We start from the raw sequence: 19,844 nt of genomic DNA, 5'->3' as shown, positions 1-19,844 counted from the left end.
TTATATATACATGTTAGTTGCATGGAAAGATTTTCTTCCTGGACGTAACATACATTATATGGACTGACGTATGTAACTATACAACATTTTATATAAAAAAATTAATACTACCCACTGTGATTTGTGGGCCTGGTACAAATACATGTATGTATATTAAATAGATTTATTTATTTATTTCATTGGTGTTTTACGCCATACTCAAAAATATTTCACTTATACGACGGCGGGCAGCATTATGGTGGGAGGAAACGGGGCAGAGCCCGGCGGAAACCCACGGCCATCCGCAGGTTGCTGGAGACCTTCCCACTTACGGCGGGAGAGTATATTATATAGATATGACCTTTCAACCAACATTGGGGGTGTCACGCAACATACCGACTGGTATGTTTACCTCCCCGATTAAATTAACGTCTTGCTGTTGAATTTGTGTAAATAAAAGGATTTGAACTTGTTCACGTGTTAGATGATTTTTATGATTCATATGTATCTATATAGGTGAAATGTCGAGATTTCCTTCAGTCAGAAAGGTGATATTTCACCTAATGGATAGATAACACTTTTATTATTGCAAAACTTCTACATTCCTACATGTACGCCACGCAACAATTGTATGCATAAGCAACTTTGAAATTTCAAGGTCAACTGCAATGGCTCAGCTTGCCGTTGATTGGAGCGGAGGGCGTGAAAGAGGATGTCGTGAAATATGCCGTTTTCCCAATTTTCTTCATTTGGTGGAGTAGATTGTACTTTCGTCTTGGTGTAACCCTATACCACTGAACGTTTTTCTTGCCTCGTTAAAACACGTGAGATAACCGTGACTATATGTCACGTCCTAACTGTCTCTTTCCCTCTTGATAACCGCGAGAATATGTCTCTTTCCCTATTGATAACCGCGATAATATGTCTCTTTCCCTCTCGATACCGCGAGAATTTGTCACGCCCTAGTTTTCTCTTTCCCTTTTTGTGTCTTTTCTTAACTGTCTCTTTCTCTCTTGATAGTCTTGTCTCTAGTAGGGTCCATAAATCCTTTACCAGACATATCCACATCGTCACAATCTATCACAGCCGTGTTCGGGAACCTGTTGAAATAACATGACGTTTATTTGACTGGTTGACTTTTTACGTCGTTTTTTGACTATTTTGCACTGATACTACGGCGGTCAGTTAATACTTGTAAGAGACCGGAGAAAACCATTGCCCTTTGCCTTGTGATGAACGAACGTTCTAACGTAAAGTCGCACCGGCTGGATTGAAGTCTGACGGTGCTGGTCAGGGTTAGCTTCTCCCGAACATTCTGGTTTTCCCCACCCATAAACCTGACGTCATATGACGTCATTTAATCAGTCTAGGGGCGAATGTGGTGGTCGGCACTATCCATATCAATAATCGATACCCATATCCATAAGGCAACTGGGCAATGGAGCTTCAGAACTTCATGAAAACCTATCACATGGGAAAACTGAAAGAAAATCATCCTATTTATTTTGGAATCAGCAGGGTAGATTAAAAGTGTTCAATTTTTAATTCTATGTCAAATTGATACATACTTATGTAAACTTCTGATCAGGCGTAATGTATACATCCAAGACAAAACGCCTCCCTAATGGCCATAAGAATAAGATACATACATAACAAAATCGAAGCTCAAGTGCAGGAAATGTGAACTCGAGTCACCAGTTTCCTTACCTCATGTACTGGCGTGCAAAACGGTAGGTGATGTTCGTACACGGCATCATTATCGGCTCTGCTGTAGGCCACGAGGAACGCCCAGCGTCTGTTCGGACTCTTGTTGGGGGAGCTCATGTGCAGAAGGTTACTGTGGAAATACAGGCCGTCACCTGGAGGACGAAATTTGAAGATATATGGGGTACTGTGGAAAACCTGGAAAACGATATGCAAGATATAATGGGTACTTTGGAAATACAGGCCATTACCTGTAAGACGAAATTAGAAAATATGTTGGATACTGTAGAAATACTGGACGTCACCTGGAGGGCGAAATTTGAAGATATAATGGGTACTGTGGAAACACAGGCCATTACCCGTAAGAAGAATATAGGATATATTCTGGGTACTGTAGAAATACAGGCAGTGAAACAGAGGAAGAAATTAGAAGACTTTGTGATTAAATAGGCTGTCATCTGGGAGACCAAATTATAAGATATAAGGAGTACAATGCAAATATAGGCCGTCACCTGGAGGACAAAAGTTACGTGCAGGGTTCCATGAGCGGGTCAAAATGAATCGCCTTTACCTTGGTGTGCATGTACCCAACCTACTTAAAATGTATACCACATTTAGGTATATATTAATTGTAACAAAAGGGCAAAAAAGACATTGTAGTGTACCCGTAACTGGATATAAGTTATCGCTGTTTATTTACAGCTATGGTACTTTAAATAAATAGCAACACACAGATCTCACAGTGATTTCGACCGGTCTCACGACACAGTGATGCGGCACAGTGACCTTACCTGGTCAACATGACACAGTGATCTCACCTGGCCTCACGGTACAGTGAGTCAAAGTGGCCGAAGTGGTTAGCGTGTCAGCGCGGGGCCATGGCCCAGGAGCCATTCACCAATGCGGTCGGTGTGAGCCAGTCCTGCTTATGCTGGCTTCCAGTCGTATACGCAGGAAGGTCTGCAGTAACCTGCGAATCGTCGTGGGTTTCCTCCGATTTGCTCACACCATAACGCTGGACGCCGTCGTTTAAGAGAATATCCTTGAGTACGGCGTAAAACATCAATGAAAAGTATCACGATACAGTGATGTCACTCGCTCTCACGAAACTTGTCATCTAACCCTTCGCCACAGTGATGTCCCCCGGTCTCACGACACTGTGACCTTACTCGTCTCACCACACAGCAATTTCGCACGGTCTAACGGTCCCACGACACTCTGCTTTCATCCGGTCTCATGACACTGTAATCTCACCCCGTCCCACAACACTGTGATCTCACCCGGTCCCACGACACACTAATATCTCACGGTGTCACAATCTCATGACAATGTGTCTTACCCGGTTTCATCTCCACGAATTCCAAAGGTAACTTTTTCTTCAGTTGCTCCACCCTTTCAAGGTCGGCCCCGGTCTGTCCGCCGATGAACAGGTGCTCGATACGGCCGCATTTGTGAGACCCCCGCAGAACCTGGATCAGCAGTCATATTAATATATGAGAGGTCTTCGCACAACACTAAATGGTAGGTTATTTATTTATTTTATTTTTTTTTTTTTGGTCTTCACATGTAGATAAATGAGGTTCCCTTTGAAAAGTTGTGGGCGTTTTACGTTTTGATTCATGGACTACAACAAGGGCGTTTGTTAAATGTAATCTAGCCGTTCATTAAAAATAGTCGTTCATATAATGTTACTGCTCTCTAAGGAATAACTATGGCACCAGACATTTATGACCACGCTTTACGTTACACGAGAGACGTTACACGTTACACTTGTGTGTTTCACTCGTCATTAGATTTTGTTTTTTGTCTCAGACTTACCTGAAGACAACCGTTATCTCTGTTACACTCATCTACAGGCATAAATACCGTCAGCATGTTTGGAAACAGGAAGCCGTTTTTGTACCAGTATCTGAAAGCAATGACAGGTCAAGTAAGGATGGGCCGAATCAAAACTTCAGTTACAACGATAAAATGAAATGTCGGTGGTTTACGCGGGGCACTCGAGTTGCTCTCGCGCATAAAATTTACCGTCATCGAGTAAGTGAGAACTTCTTAAGTATGGCACTGGGCAAAAATCAAATCAAATGAATTAATAAATAAACAACAATATGCTTGTCGCTAAGGGACTGGTTAATTCAGGGTCTAAGTCGGCAAATCAAAACATAATTTTACACAATTATATATTGTCCAAGATATATCACCATCGTTTTGGATCAGCAATATCGCATCATCTTGCGCTAGTCTGCTGCCTTCCATTACTTGCCTTTCCGCAGTATGGCATATACACAATGAAGTCTCTCTGTTCGTCTGATAAATACAGGAAAGTTTGTCAGCTGTGGTGCCAAATACCGGTTGGTATCAATCCGGTATCTTCCATCCATGGAAATCACCGCCCTCAACACACACACACACACACACACACACACACAAACACGCACAGCACACACACACGTCAACGTCATCACCGTCCGGGATTAAAATGAAGATGAGTTTACCCGTAATCCTGATGCCATACGAATTTGCCTCCCGTGTGAGCTTCCTTCATCATGAGTTTAGTGTGGTAATGGTAGACCTCTCCCCCAAGTAACTGAAATACATCAGGCACGTCGAGACGTTAGATATTATATACTGTAGTCATTTGATGATCGTACAACTCCTAATCACACAAGGTTGGGGTTCAATCCTGGCTTTGGATATCATGCAGGGGTTTTGAAAATTTCCGGTTTCGCTCTTCGTACAATGGTGACAATACACGCTCGGTGCTGCTTCTTCTCCGGTCGCACATGGGAAGGTCTTCCGGCAACCTGCAGATGGTCGTGGATTTACCCCGGGCTCTGCCCAGATTTCGTGTCCATAATGCTGTCTTATAATTGGAATATTCTATTGTACAGTGTAAAATACGGCGCTCGTTGTCCGTTGTACAGACCACTGTGCATATCTGTACGTCACACATCCATCCAAAGTTCGTCAGTAGTTGCCGAAGGTTTGCGGTTTACCTCGTGCACTCCGGTTTCTCCCAGCCATACAACTGACCGCTATCATATAAGTGAGGAATTATTGATTGATTTATTTTCTTTACTGGCGTTTTAGGCAGTATACATTTAAGAAGATTTCACTTACGAAGGCCAGCAGCACGGGGGAAACCCACGTTCATCCGCAGGCTGCTGCAAGACCTTCGCAAGACCGGCATGAGCTGGACAAACTGCTAGCGACCGCATTAGTGAGGGCCCCGGAGTTATTGTGATTCGCTGGCATGCCAACCTCTAGTACTCGGCCACAGTGGCCAAATACACTATTAAGTATGGCGTTGAACTATAAATCAATGACTGTCACTACAACATCAAGCCGGTGACACTTTTACCAATTTACAGCAAACTGTCATGGGCTGAAATGTGGGATGCCAAGCATTACAGAAGACACAAACAAACACTCCCAAATTCAAATCTTGCGCCTTACGCATTTTCACAATATATACATGCAGTTTCGGCTTTGCAACTCAATACCTGCTTCGAAGACTTTTTTGAGCACACATCCAAAAGACAATCAATCAGCAACTAAATCAGATAAAATGTAATCAGTGACAGAGATTAATAATAAAGATAGAGCAGTGAAACAGCAAACCCAGCTGTTTGATGTTCTCTTGAGGAATCTAGTTAAATCACACTGACCAAACCGTGTACCTTTTCGCTCACTCCGGCAACTTTCTCGCACCGGGCCACCATTCCTGTGATGTCATTTCCGGGATGACTCCAGATACACAGTCGGCTTTTCCCGCCTTCACCGTCATCTATCTATCAGAATTCTGAGCCTGTCAGATTGCACAGTTACAATCGCATTGCTATGCAATTAACTTCAAGTTACAGTAACTTACAGTTACAGTTACAGTTATAAAATGCAGAAAGGTGGAAAGAAATGAGGTGAAAATGTGTGGGCGTTAAATATACATATTCTCTAAAAATGAAATAGGTAAATATAAACACTACATGGAAGGAAAATAGGACATTTGAATCAAACGTGTTCAGCCCAGATTAAAAGGTGTTTAGATAAATACGTCACCTCCCATCACAATTCATGACGCAGAAAAAATGGGTTAAGTGTGTGACTTTAAGGGTACATGAAATGGAACAATTAAATAATGATTATGTTTCCATGCCAAATGAAGAAAATTATGCCCCAGAATTTTTGTTCAAAAAATTTCATTTTCGGGGTATTTTTACACCTGTTAATTAACCCTCTATATTATGCATATTTTCCGTCAACGGTTAGATTTTTTCCCGAAATTACGTCATCCCTGATCTTGCTCGGAACTCGGTGAACATCCCTGAAGTGCCCCGAGCCCGATGAACCGTATCGCTTCAGTGTGAGCAAGGTGACATGTACACAGATACTGCATGGCTTCTTCGGGCCAGCTTAGCGCAGACCCCCCCCCCCCTCGCCCCCTCCGCACCCCTACACCCTCACCCCCCATTCGGCCAGACTCGTTCGGTCTGTTCCCCACAGAGTTCCTTTAAAACAGGGATCATGGCTGACGTCATCGTTGCAAGCTACTTAACTTCCAGACTGTACTTTGAAGCCATTTTTACCCCCAAGGTGAAAGTTGAAGAATTTGTCTGTACTGTTATACGTTATGACATATGATAATTTGTAAATTAAGAAATAAAACCGTTTAAAAAAATAAAAGCGTTTCATGTATCCTTTAAAGATACAATACACTGTACTCTGTAAATGAGTTGAGATTTAGACTATTGAATTCGATATGGATTCGAATTTCAGAAAGGTTCCTGATCACACAGAACATTTAGTTGGTTTAAGACTAACTGATGTTTAAAGCCACTGTATAATAGCTGTAAAATTGAATGGTTCTACCAAATTTGCGTGCGCTCTATATCCCGTTATCTGTGTGTGCTGTATATCCCGCTATCGGTGTGTGCTGTATATTCCGTTATCTGCGTATGCTGTATATCCCATTACCTGCGTGTGCTGTATATCCCGCTTGCTCCGTGTGCTTTATATCCCGTCATATGCGTGTGCTCTATATCCCCTTATCTACTTGTGGTGTGTATCCCGTTATCTACGTTTGCTGTATATCCCATTATCTATCTGTGCTGTATATCCCGCTATCGGCGTGTGCTGTATATCCCATTATCTACGCCTGCTGTATATCCCGTTATCTGCGTGTGCTGTATATCCCGCTAGCTGTGTATGCTGAATATCCCGTTATCTACATGCTGTATATCCCGCATTCTGTGTGTGCTGTATATCCCGTTATCTGGGTGTGCTGTTTATTCCGCTATCTGTGTGTGCCGTACATCCCGTTATCTGTGTGTGCTGTTTATCCCGCTATCGGCGTGTGTTGTATATCCCGCTATCTGCGTGTGCTGTACATTTAGTTATCTGCGTGTGCTGAATATCCCATTACCTGCGTGTGCTGTATATCTCGCTATCTCAGTGTGCTTTATATCCCGTTATCTGCATGTTCTGTATATCCCCTTATCTACGTGTGGCGTATATCCCGTTATCTACGTTTGCTGTATATCCCCTTATCTACGTGTGCTTTATATCCCTTTATCTGCGTGTGCTGTATATCCCGTTATCGGCGTTTGCTGTATATCCCACTGGCTGTGTATGCTGTATATCCCGTTATCTACATGTTGTATATCCCGCATCCTGTGCGTGCTGTATATCCCACTATCTACGTGTGCTGTATATCCGGCTATCTACGTGTGCTGCATATCCCGTTATCTGGGTGTGCTATATACCCAGCTATCTGTGTGTGCTGTATATCCCTTTATCTGCGTGTGCTGTATATCCTGCTATCTACGCGTGGTGTATATCCCGTTATCTGTGTGTGCTGTCTATCCCGTTATCTGTGTGTCCCGTATATCCCGCTATGTACGTGTGGTGTATATCCCGCTATCTACGTGCGGTGTAAATCCCGTTTTCTATGTGTACTGTATATCTCGTTATTTACGTGGGCTGTATATCCCGTTATCTGCGTGTGATGTAGGCCTACAACCCGTTATGTGCGTGTGATGTAGGCCTACAACCCGTTATCTGCGTGTGCTGTATACATCGTTATCTGTTGGATTCTAAGTTTTGGTTTTTAAACGGCGACAATTTTACCGCAAAGGCATTTTCCTGGATTTCTTTGGAGATTTCCACCGCATTTTTTACTTTGCTTACTTCTGAAGCGCTCAGCACTCCTCTGTTCAAATAAAAAAAATAACAAAGTACGATTTAATAAGTCAGGGCAATCGCCTGACGCGAAGGTTACTTGGTTAGAATTATAAACTTTTAAAAAAATTTGCGAATAAGGAACTTTCTACACGGAAATATTGTCATGTATTATAACAATGTGGCTCTGTCATGGTCATTGCAATTTGAGTTAAACATTTTTCTTTGAAGAGATACATGGGAAAAGATGATTGTGGAAAAAACTGTGTATACATTTCCGACTGGATCTGGCTCAAAGTGAAGAATATTTGTCAATGTTTGCAAGGCGGGAGGCAGTCTGTATTAGCAGCTGAGCATTATCTATAACTGGTTCAGCAGTTTGAACTACAGGCAGATCTAACTTGTCATAGGATGAATTCAAAAGTAAAACTCTGAAAATTTATGGAGCTCTTTATCATGGTAACTTTTATTTATTTATTTATTTAAACACTGAACATTTAGACATTTATTTATCTGATTGGTGTTTTACGACATATTCAAGAATATCGAACCATTTAAGTGATGTTAAGAAAACAGCGTCTGTATGTCATTTACGTAGATGCAGAAGTCCTACCTGACAAGGATATATCCACACTCGTCGAAGGCCATTTTCATTTCCGGGGTGAACCGGAAGTATTCGGGGTCGTAATGAAATTCTGTAACAATTAATAGAATAATGACTAAACACTTTTCCGAAGCGATAAATATGTTTTGACAGAATTTAAACCGCGCATCGTATAGTGTCAGTTCATATAACCTCTACATGTAGGTTACTGCATGTTCTGTGTTTGAACTCTTCAAGCGGGGAAAAAAGACAAGACAACAATTGCGATGATAAATCGTCTGTAGGCTACGTACCTGTGTTTATGCTCTCCATCAGGCCCGCGTGGCGTTTCACACCTGTCGATGATTGACTGCTACTCTTGTGTCGCGTTTTCAGTTCGCTAACAAGACTTTACAGCTATAATACCTGGCATATGCCGTGCTCACCTTACAAGTCTCTGAAAGTACAAAATCTAGATGAAGTCCTGTTTTTTTTTAAAAACTTTATCATGGAGGCCTACGTAATCTTTTATCTCCTCGGTTTGGCGGCATATGTGGAGTAATCCGTAGTAAAGAATACAGCACTTACAATGTAGATCAGGTATTCAGGTGCCGTGTACAGATGCGTGTCAAGGGCAGTTTATTTGGAGATGGAAGGTAGAGAACTCACTATCGTTAAGTTTAACAACAACAACCGACAAGTTTGACTGCACAGTGTCTTCACGCCCATATACGTAACGCCGCAGACGTCGTGTCCAGTGCGGATTTACAACACAACATCACTGCATACTGTACAAAACACTTCACGATGACCTGTTTATTACATAGTTGCACCTGTCCAGGAACTTTCAGCCTCCACAAAAAACGATCGAGCAATGCAAGGGCAATGCACTCTATATCCAGCTCTTGAATATTCATAAGTCTCTTTGCATCTTTCCTGTAGATTTTGCAGAATTTGGAAATCAACAAATCATGAAATTTCTTCCTCCATCAACTTGTTCTCATCAATGTTTACAGAAACGCAGATAGCTAAAGATAATCACCTCAGATTCCCCATGTGTTTTAACATATAAAGTTGATGATTTATTTATTTATTTATTTATTTGATTGGTACTTTACGATGTACTCAAGAATATTTCACTTATACAACGGCGACCAGCATTATGGTGGGAGAAAACCGGGCAGAGCCCAGGAAAACCCATAACCATCCGCAGGTTGCTGGAAGACCTCCTCACTTACAGCCGGAGAGGAAGCCAGCATAAGCTGAACTTGAACTCACAGCGACCTCATTGGGGTGCCGCCGTGCTGGCGTGCTAACCGCCTCGGAACACGCAGCCCCCCGCCTCTTCCCCGTCCGAGTGGCTTAAAGTGGGGAAAGCACTCCATTTGGGTTGTAAGCAAAGTCATAATTACTGATTTATAGTGCTTATACGAAAATAGGAGAGTAGAATATGGTTAGCGCAGAAATGTACAAATATCAGACGCGACACATCGTCACCTGTGTATCAATGTATCCACCTAAAATTTAAGTGCTCATGCAAAACAATTGGAGTTGTAGCCCTGGTACGGGCGGACATACAGACGGACGGATGGATAAGCAGACTCTCAACTGCGCACCAAGAAGGCACAATATGTGTACCATGGGCACAACTTGTACCAAATATGTACAGGAATAGTAATGTGTACCTTGCTTAAATAATCTTTATGCACCTACATTTTTAAAGTCTACCGGTACAAATGTATGTACCTGAAATAGACATCTTGCTTACATCGCGAGGTATACACAAACACACGCGTACAAAACGGTACATCTTTACTTTTTCAGAGCAGACAGGCAAAATCGCGACATCATTATACCACCGGCTTGAAGTTAGTTGTATAACAGTTGTCGAGTACAGCTGGCAAGATTCAATAAACAAATAAATAAATACACTTGAAGCACGCAGGACGCTAACCTACCCGTTTTTCACTCAAAGTCAACATCATGACACACTTTCAAGCCTATTTATACAGTGAATTCAGCCAAGTACAAGCTGTGCAGGCTGTCATCAGCTGAAGGCTGATCTGGGTGGTTTGACCGGTCAAAAGGACATGTAAAATGTCTGGCGTGTAAAACTCCGATGAATGCATGCTTGCACGTGGTACATTGTAAATAAATATTCTTTTACTCCGGTATACGAAATTACTGAATATTTCAAAATTTTCAGAGCACTGACGCTCGTAGGCATAATCACTGAAAACAAGAACGAAAACATGTATTTAACACATCAGGTGTGAGCAGTGAATATATTTTATTTATTCATTTGATTGGTGTTTTACGCCGTACTCAAGAATATTTCACTTATACGACGGTGATCAGCATTATGGTGGGAGGAAACCAGGCATAGCCCAGGGGAAACCCACGACCATCCACAGGTTGCTGGCAGACCCTCCCACGTACGGCCGGAGAGGAAGCCAGCATGAACTGGACTTGAACTCACAGGGACCGCATTGGTGAGAGACTCCTGGGTCATTGCGCTGCGCTAGCGCGCTAACCGACCGGGCCACGAATATACATGTATAGAAAACACATGTATTTGTATGTGAAGAGATATAGCATATGAACTGTACATATTTGATTTATTTATTTATTTGATTGGTGTTTCACGCCATATGCAAGGGTATTTCACTTATACGATGGCGGCCAGCGTTATGGTGGGAGGGAACCGGTCAGAACACGGGAAACCCACGATCATCCGCAGGTTGCTGTAAGGCCTTTCCACGTAGGGCCGGAGAGGAAGCCAGCATAAACTGACTTGAACTCACAGGGACCGCACTGGTGTGTACATAATTGATTCTGTTTTGACATTTATACACTGCAAAATGTAAAAATCATGCCGGATGTACAATGTTTTACATGTGTACAAACTGTGCACGGTGTCAGTTATAGACTAGGCGTACATGCGTGTACATATACAGTTATGAATATGTGTGTGTAATTTGGTTGCTGTGTCGCTTTATCAATAAGCCTACACGGGGTACATGTATGCCTTCTTGGCTTCCGTACTTCCCTTCAAACCCACATGACTATTCAACAGGCCTTTCACCAGGAGAAAACGGAATATCGTAAGGTTAGTTAACCTCCTATACATATATTTCAAGCGTGCAACTCTCTCTGGGATAAGTGGAATATCAGTATAGCCATTCTATCTGTAAACTGTGAGCAATGGCTCTGCTGTGAGCTGCACAAATTTTGCAAGAGGTTTTCGTGCTCAATGTATGACATTATACACATATCAGTGCACATGTAGATCTATACAGCTGTATCTGAACAGACTTACATACAAATTAAAGCCAAAGCGGTGATCGTTCCTGTGATATAAAGACTACAAATGTCATCCCTCTCTGGAACTTGTAGCTTATGTATTAACCTGCAATTTTTTTATAACCGGATGAATAACTGTCCCAATTTGCGGACACGAAATTTAGGTCTAATTCCAGACCGGAAGCGGTGACCTACATAACTGCTGACAAGTACGGAAGCCTGTCCGGTTATATAATGTTTGGATAAAATTACACCAGCTTTTATAGCTTTCGCTAGAGGAACGATACGTTTCACATTCCTTCGGGAAACGGGTCGTGACTCAGTGGTTCAGGTGCTTGCCTGTCGATTAATGTGAGTTCAAACCCAGCTGTAGGCAGGGGATATTTTTTAGATTCCCCTCACTGTGGACAATGTGTGTCCTTTGCACAATCTATATCGATGATTGCAAACCACTTATGGTCCACCAATACAGAGTGCATATTTCTACGTCACACGTGGGAAAGTTCCTAAGTAACGTGTGTAAGGTTTCTTCCACGCATAAATCTAACCGCTATCGTATCATCTTTTGTACCATCACTAAGGAGCCCTCATCCACATTCACCCCTCTCCCCCCCACCCCCTCCAGCACACACAACCCCATTCGCCCTGCAATTTTAACAGATTATTTCTTAAAGGGAGCAAATAGTACCTAGCTTACAGTTATCGTTTTGTACCACTCGATTGTTTATCGGCCTTCAACATGCTTGTAACATGCTATAATACATTTTTTATCTGCAGTTTAAATTGGTGCATGAACCTTAAATCCACCTGGCTATCCCTCTGTCTGCCTGGGGCCGTGTAATCAACAACAGGTGTGCGGCAGCGGGAGCGACTTAATATGGAGAAAATCAACACAGGTATGGGCCTAACTGTCAATAGTATCATTTGTATTGCACGCTGAATTTATTAAAGATTATTTCACTTTTATAGAACAGCAGTCACGTCGAACAAGTCCTGTAATTCAACATCAAGCTATATTAGAACAAGCGAAAATTCACAATAGCTGCTACTCCCGCAAACACCAGATGCCGCCTTGCAGTTAGTTAAGTGAATGGTTCGTGTTAAGGATGTCAATCAATTTCACTTATCGACCAACAGACCGACTGACAGACAGCGCTACCCATGGGCTGTTTGTTGGAACTGAAAAAAAAAACACTATATAGTAGTCTGTATGATTTTGAGTCAGATGTTGTAATTATTTATTTATTTATTACTTTATTTGATTGAGTTTGAGGCCATAGTCCCACAAATTTTTCACTTACACGATGACGGTGACTTCTACCGGTGGAGAAAAAAGGAGTGTCGGTATAAGCCACCTACCTTTGGCAAGTTAGTGACGAACGTTTCCATGTGAAACGCACAGGTAGTCACACCATATTGGTGGTAGACTAGTTGTATCCATCGAAACGTCGATCATTTACTGACACCAAGACTCCACGAACAGTTAGAGCGATGTTGCTATCAAAATATACACACAGCGATTTAACCAGAGGACAAACTGGCTGAAGATTGAAGCAGGCAAGAATTTTGCGCATGTATGGGTAAAATGACAGCTAGATACTCTAAAACAAGAAGGTAAAATCTCATTCAACTACTCAGATGACAAAGAGCCACAAAAATTAAATAACTTACTTTTTATTACAGAGTTTCATTACGACACTGACAACTTTCGGTTCACGCCGGAAATGAAAGAGGCGTTCGATGAGTGCGGATATATACTGATCAGGTATGAGATTCTTTCCTATATTTATATATTTATGTGTGCTAAAGTGGGGTTTCTTTGATTCAGTAGCAGCCGTGTCGCTGCAAGCTGACTTCCTGAAATGATACACAAGGTTGTCTTCCTCTTGTAACTGTGGTATGAACTTGCCTGGTTTCACCTACCAGGTATACATATACAAATTACAAATTTCATATTTATATATATATATATATATATATATATATATATATATATATATATATATATATATATATATATTCACCGATGTACCATATTTCCTTTTACACCCAAGAAGTAATAATAAATCAAGAATCAAATGAAAACATAAATTCTGTACTAGTGGGTTTTAAAATGTGTTTTTTCTTTTCTTATTTCTGCATATATTTGTCCCTTGCTGATCGAAAAACTCTGGTAACTTTACTTAGGTGCTTAAAACTTGTATTTGTAGAGGGGTGTTGAGTACGTCTGAGGTGAACAAAGTTAAATATGCCGTGGAGAACTGTGACGAGATACAGAAAAACGCCTTTGTGGTAAGCACCTTGTCAGAATGGCCGGCTTAAGCATACTACACAAGGATTCGTGGATGTAGTCACGTGTCCAAATGTAGAGCTGCCAATGTCGACCAACATGTTGCAACTTTTCCTGGTGCGATATGCGAATGAAGAACGATTGTAGCTCGTTAACTGATTGTAGTGATTATATAGAAGATAGTAAATGGTTTCCGGTGCAATAATGAGAACATACAAAAGTAAATAAATATGTATTTTATATGATATTCACATGTAGATTGGACATTTGGATTATTATTAGAAATAGAAATATACAACTCATAACAGAGGTCCTTTGATGAAAAGTTGCCTGGGGCCACTTCCACAAATAGGCGTACGACATTTTTTATCGTACGTTTGTCGTACGATATTTTGAACGTCACTATTACCGTACCATCACTCATATTTGTGCGATATGGTACATGTGTACGATAAAAAAAAATGTCGTACGCCGCTTTGTGAAGCTGGTCCCTGGGGTTTCAAGGTGCGAAACATATTCAAACGTTAGCCATGTAAACCATTTATTTTGTCTCCTCCCTCTTGTGAATATGGTCATCTACTTCAGTTGTGGGTTCAATCCCAGCCTTTCCCAGATTCCCTTCTCTCGTTGTTCCTGGAGCCATGGTGTCAATAAACGATTGAGACTTTTGTGAGTCTTACATTTGTTTTCTTTCCTCAACTCAAAACTGGCCGGGGGCCTCCACGGTTCAGTTGGTTAGCGCGCTAGCGCAGCGTAATGACCCAGGAGCCTCTCACCAATGCGGTCGCTGTGAGTTCGTCCAGCTCATGTTGACTTCTCTCCGGCCGTACGTGGGAAGGTCTTCCAGCAACCTGCGGATGGTCGTGGATTTCCCCCCCGGGCTCAGCCCGGTTTCCTCCCACCCTAATGCTGGCCGCCGTCGTGTTAGTGAAATATTCTTGAGTACGGCGTAAAACACCAATCAAATAAATAAATAAATCAAATCCAAACTGGCCGGCATTGAGTAAATGAAAAGTTCAAGAGTATGGCGTTAAAAGCAATGAAATAAATGCGTACGGATATGTTTTTTCTCAGTTCGTGGAATATTTAACGTATTACTCATAACTATTTTTGTAAATATGGATGTATTACGATATTCGTGTTACAAGTAACTAGATTCAACTTCTGTTCCAGATGAATATATATTCATGGTATACAGTTAAAGACAACATTTCCAGTCATGCACTGTGCATAAGTATGTGTTTTCAGTTATCGTAGTAAACCAATATGACCTTTCAAATAAAGGGATTGAAAGGAATCAACGATGTGTATATTTATATGCAGTCTTCTCAGTGCCCGAATGTTGTGACAGGTGGGCGATGACGAGGGCGGGAAAAGCCGACTGTGTATCTGGAGTCATCCCGGAAATGACATCACCGGAATGGTGGCCCGGTGCGAGAAAGTTGCTGGAGTGAGCGAAAAGGTACGAGTGTTTCCTCATCATAATGCTATCAGAATTGCAACTTTTTGAGCTACACGCTAACTTTTAATGACTGGAATTTAAAAACAAAAAACGATGTACATGTATTCATCTAACATCAGGAATGGCGTGGTTAGAATATATAATGTATGTTTATAGAAAATCAAAGAAAAAAGAAATTATCAATACGTACATTGATACTTAATTGCATAGAGCCTAGTTGAGCGTGTTAATATTTCAGTATCTTGGTAGCCATTAACTTTCCATTGAGGGTTATGCTCAAAACATAACTCAGAAAGCAGCAGACAACATACTAAACGTCTTGCGTCTGAACTGGCGGGAAAATACACTTGGAAATGTTATAAGAATAAGGTTTATGTGAAATTTTTGTATGATTGTAGCAATCAGGGTGGGAGATTATGTCAAATTTGTGTATCATTGCAGCTGTCAGGAGGACAGTTTTTGAGAGGTTTGTTTGTAATTGCAGCGGTTAGGAGATAGTTAATGTGAGATTTGTGTATTATTGCAGCTTTTAGGAGAGAGTTTATGTGAGGTATGTGTATGATTGCGATGTCAGGGGAGAGTTTATGTGAGACATGTGTATGATTGCAGATGTCAGGGGAGAGTTTATGTGAGACATGTGTGTGATTGTAGATATTAGGGGAGAGTTTATGTGAGACGTGTATGATCGCATGTCAGGGGAGAGTATGTGAGGTATGTGTATGATTGCAAATATTAGGGGAGAGTTTATGTGAGGTGTGTGCATGATTGCAGATGTCAGGGGAGAGTTTATGTGAGACATGTTTATGATCGCAGATGTCAGGGGAGAGTTTATGTGAGACGTGTGTGATTGTAGATATTAGGGGAGAGTTTATGTGAGACGTGTATGATCGCATGTCAGGGGAGAGTTTATGTGAGGTATGTGTATGATTGCAGATATTAGGGGAGAGTTTATGTGAGGTATGTTTGTGATTGCAGATGTCATGGGAGAGTTTATGTGAGACGTGTGTGATTGTAGATATTAGGGGAGAGTTTATGTGAGACGTGTATGATTGCAGATGTCAGTGGAGAGTTTATGTGAGGTATGTGTATGATTGCAGATGTCAGGGGAGAGTTTATGTGAGACATGCTTATGATTGCAGATGTTAAGGAAGAGTTTATGTGAGATATGTGTATGATTGCAGATGTTAGGGGAGCGTTTATGTGAGACATGTCTTTGATTGCGTCGTTAGGAGAGAGTTCATGTGACTCGTTTATAATTTCAGCTGTTAGGGGGAGAGGTGTACCACTACCATACGAAGTTAATGATGAAAGACGCGTACACCGGCGGCAAACATGTCTGGCACCAAGATTACGGGTAAACACACGCCGAAACTTTACCTTCACATTTATGGCGTGTGTTGCGTTTAAAAAGAATCAGACAAATATATCAATAGCGTCTTTTATTTTCTTTTATTCTCCAGTTGATTTGTTGCTTTATCCGCACAAAACCTTTCTTGATTAGTCAACAAATATTATTGAGATGGTGTAAAAAAAAAACTAATATGAAAAAAAAACAAATGTTTAAAAATAATTTAGTCTTACAAAGGCTGCTGATGTGATTTTTTGATGCCTTTTTCCAAGTAGTGAGAATGACATTCGGAAAGAAGGGATGTGCCCTTCCTGTGTATCATATAAGAACTCGCACTTCAAGGAATAACCACTCATTGTTTTTATGTCAGCTAGATTCGAGCTTTTGGAAACGTAATGCCTAATTGCTGAAGTAACAAGAGGGAATAAGGCATATTCATATATAGTTGAGGCTATCGTCATAGTCGTTGTATTTAACTTTCAGATACTGGTATAAGAACGGATGTCTGTTTCCGGACATGCTAACTGTGTTCATACCCGTGGACGAGTGTAGTAAGACCAATGGATGTCTGCAGGTTAGGCGAACTCTTTTTCTGACAGTTCTCTCAAAAATGACCATAAGGTAAAGAACAGTGTGACTCAAAGCAGCATGTAATATAAAGATCAGGAATATAGCTTCACGTCATAAGCTTACAATCGCAACAGCAACGATATCCCACAAAAATCTTGTGAACTGATTAGTCCAAGTTAAAAGAGGTATGTTCAAATTTGACTTAAAGAGAGCTTATTGTTTGTTCTAGTTAAAATTTCAAATATGTTTTGACATAAATAAATACATAAATAAATAACATATTGCAAACAATTGCTGATTCAGATTCTGCGGGGGTCTCACAAATGCGGCCGTATCGAGCACCTGTTCGTCGGAGGACAAACCGGGGCCGACCTGGAAAGGGTGGAGCAACTGAAGAAAAAGTTACCTTTGGAATACGTAGAGATGAAACCGGGTAAAACCATTGCGATTTTAGAGTCATAGGGTGGAATTTAGGTTATGACTCAAGTGAATTGATACAGAGCAGCTATCGTTGATGTGCTTGCACATTCCACCTCCACTCGGTGAACAGTGCACGTGATGCATTGGTATGTATTTATTGTAATTTGTTATGTTCAAAGCCAGGCGTGTATATATTTAGGGCAGAGTCACTCTTTTTCTGTCCCAACCTGTACAATATAAGCTATTACAGATTTTAATTTGGCACATGTGATTTTCTGACTAGTCGGAGAGCTACCCCAAATTTCTCAAAACCTTTGTGTCTTTTGCAAATATATATCCAGCCTTGTTGTCCTTGTACTTTCACACATCTGATGACAGTATTTTATTCACGGCGTTGTAACATTGCTCCATTAGCCACACATGTACATTATCCTGTATTTTCGTCCTCCGTGCGGCCTGTATTTCCACAGTACCCAGTATATCTTGTCATATAGTCCTCCACGCTTTCCGCAGTGCCCCATATAACTTCAAATTTCGTCCTCCAGGTGACGGCCTGTATTTCCACAGTAACCTCCTGCACATGAGCTTTACACGCCACTGCATAAGGTAAAGAAAGCAGGGTCTTAGGCGTACGTACAATGAAACATTTGTCTTTGTATCCTAATCGAAAAAAGAAGACGACGATTCTGAATCTGCCTTTGTGTGTCCTCATGCAGGTACCGGACTCAGCAGTCATTGACTGCACTGACGTGAGCGTGTCTGGGAAAGGCTTCGTGGACGGCACCAAGGACCGAACCATCAAGTCCACTTAACCCATGCCGTGCCGTCACCAGCACTATTTTAAGGCAACTCCTTCCAGTTTTGCTAATCCCTCTTCGTTTATTTTGTCATTTTGTTATCACGATGTCAGGAAATGATAATAGATTACACGTATATGGAAGGATTTTGATGGAAAATCCGAATTCAATTGTAGGTCGTATGAAGCGATAACATTGTCCGCCATAAGTAGATCTGGCCAAACGGAGTAGTATTTTTTAGGGTAATACGTCACGGTTTCTGTACGTAGTTGTGCTCATAAAACAAAGACGTAGTTCACAAGCACTGTGACATTAACAGCTGACAGCGGTATTGTTTTAACCATGGGAAATGTTAAGCGATCTTGCCCATCAGAGCTAAAGGCTATAAAATAACGTTTCTCAGCGAAGGCTCCACCCCTTGGAATAATGGTTTCCAAATTTAAGGTCCATTTACGACTTTATTTCGGTGTGAAATTCATATAAGCCCAAGTCAAGCTTTACAGAGAAATTTGTTTGTTATCAGACCGGCTCATGTTCAGCTGTCAGTCGTATCATCTTAGGGCAAATTTATTTTGAAAAGCTCTATTTCGCATTACACACGCACGATGTACCCTTATATCGTTAGACTTGTCAGGCCCAAAAACCTATACGTTTCACGACAAAGAGACTCAAGACTAAATCTTTTAGTATGATTTCTTATTATAAGCTCTTTAGGGTCTATATTTTCCTTCCCTATTAAATGTTTGCAATTTTGAAAACTATGGAATAAAAAGAAGCGCTGTGTGTACCGAATTAATGAATTCATTAAATGCAGTTAATGAGTACACAGAAAAACATCAATCAAATGAAATAAAAATGTTAAATGCACAATGTCTTTAGGTGTATTATGACTGGTATTAGGGGTCTAGTCAACGTGTTTTGTGCCATACTCTGAAATATTTCACGTGTATGGGGTCAGTGAGGTTTATATTGTTCACAGATAAACGGACACAGGTCGAAGAACACCACTGGCCTTCACGAGGGCCACACCTTTTACAAGAGTACGAGCCGTCAACAAAAACAGACGTCCCGGGTCAATAATAGCAAGGCAGATTCCAAAAACAACGGTCAACGCAAACCACCTAAGAAAATATACATAGAGTACGAAATTTGGTCATTAAGACACATGCAGGGCATCAACAATGTAACGTCAACCTTACGTCGCTGGTGTGAAT

At 41.2% G+C, this 19,844-nt stretch overlaps 2 protein-coding genes across 3 annotated transcripts; one reads left to right on the top strand and one right to left on the bottom strand.

The window, feature by feature from the left end:
- Window positions 1–791: 791 nt before the first annotated feature.
- LOC135480920 (L-proline trans-4-hydroxylase-like) lies at window positions 792–10,952 on the bottom strand. Its single transcript, XM_064760851.1, has 9 exons — window positions 10,920–10,952; window positions 8,471–8,583; window positions 7,807–7,888; window positions 5,364–5,474; window positions 4,179–4,270; window positions 3,502–3,592; window positions 3,023–3,152; window positions 1,686–1,838; window positions 792–1,077 (listed from the first exon to the last, which is right to left on the bottom strand). Exons 1-9 carry the CDS (start codon window positions 10,950–10,952, stop codon window positions 974–976), a joined length of 909 nt encoding a protein of 302 aa, XP_064616921.1. The 3' UTR covers window positions 792–973.
- LOC135480508 (L-proline trans-4-hydroxylase-like) lies at window positions 10,486–19,202 on the top strand. 2 transcript variants are annotated; one of them, XM_064760355.1, is made up of 10 exons: window positions 10,486–10,587; window positions 12,521–12,639; window positions 13,427–13,508; window positions 13,954–14,035; window positions 15,385–15,495; window positions 16,758–16,849; window positions 17,327–17,417; window positions 17,717–17,846; window positions 18,379–18,439; window positions 18,550–19,202. In XM_064760355.1, the coding sequence occupies exons 2-10, from the start codon at window positions 12,621–12,623 to the stop codon at window positions 18,584–18,586; spliced, it is 705 nt and encodes a 234-aa protein (XP_064616425.1). In that variant the 5' UTR covers window positions 10,486–10,587; window positions 12,521–12,620; the 3' UTR covers window positions 18,587–19,202. The 2 variants fall into 2 exon arrangements, with proteins under 2 accessions (XP_064616425.1, XP_064616424.1); XM_064760354.1 differs by lacking the exon at window positions 10,486–10,587 and adding an exon at window positions 11,499–11,549.
- Window positions 19,203–19,844: the final 642 nt, after the last annotated feature.

Source organism: Liolophura sinensis, chromosome 13 (genome assembly GCF_032854445.1).
Source record: "Liolophura sinensis isolate JHLJ2023 chromosome 13, CUHK_Ljap_v2, whole genome shotgun sequence".
Lineage (NCBI taxonomy): Eukaryota > Metazoa > Mollusca > Polyplacophora > Chitonida > Chitonidae > Liolophura > Liolophura sinensis.
Note: the sequence above shows the minus strand (reverse complement) of the source record. Positions and strands in the feature narration are given on the sequence as shown.

What these genes read in the sequence shown, in the direction of transcription:
- LOC135480920 (XM_064760851.1), bottom strand. Translation starts at nt 10,952, where the DNA reads ATGACCCAGGAGTCTCTCACCAATGCGGTCCCT. An exon ending in CTCTCACCAATGCGGTCCCT is followed by an intron (nt 8,584 to 10,919) that starts GTGAGTTCAAGT and finishes GCTTCGGAAAAG; the next exon opens with TGTTTAGTCATTATTCTATT. An exon ending in TCCAGGAAAATGCCTTTGCG is followed by an intron (nt 5,475 to 7,806) that starts GTAAAATTGTCG and finishes GAATTCTGATAG; the next exon opens with ATAGATGACGGTGAAGGCGG.
- LOC135480508 (XM_064760355.1), top strand. An exon ending in TGCGGATATATACTGATCAG is followed by an intron (nt 13,509 to 13,953) that starts GTATGAGATTCT and finishes TTGTATTTGTAG; the next exon opens with AGGGGTGTTGAGTACGTCTG. An exon ending in TACAGAAAAACGCCTTTGTG is followed by an intron (nt 14,036 to 15,384) that starts GTAAGCACCTTG and finishes ATGTTGTGACAG; the next exon opens with GTGGGCGATGACGAGGGCGG.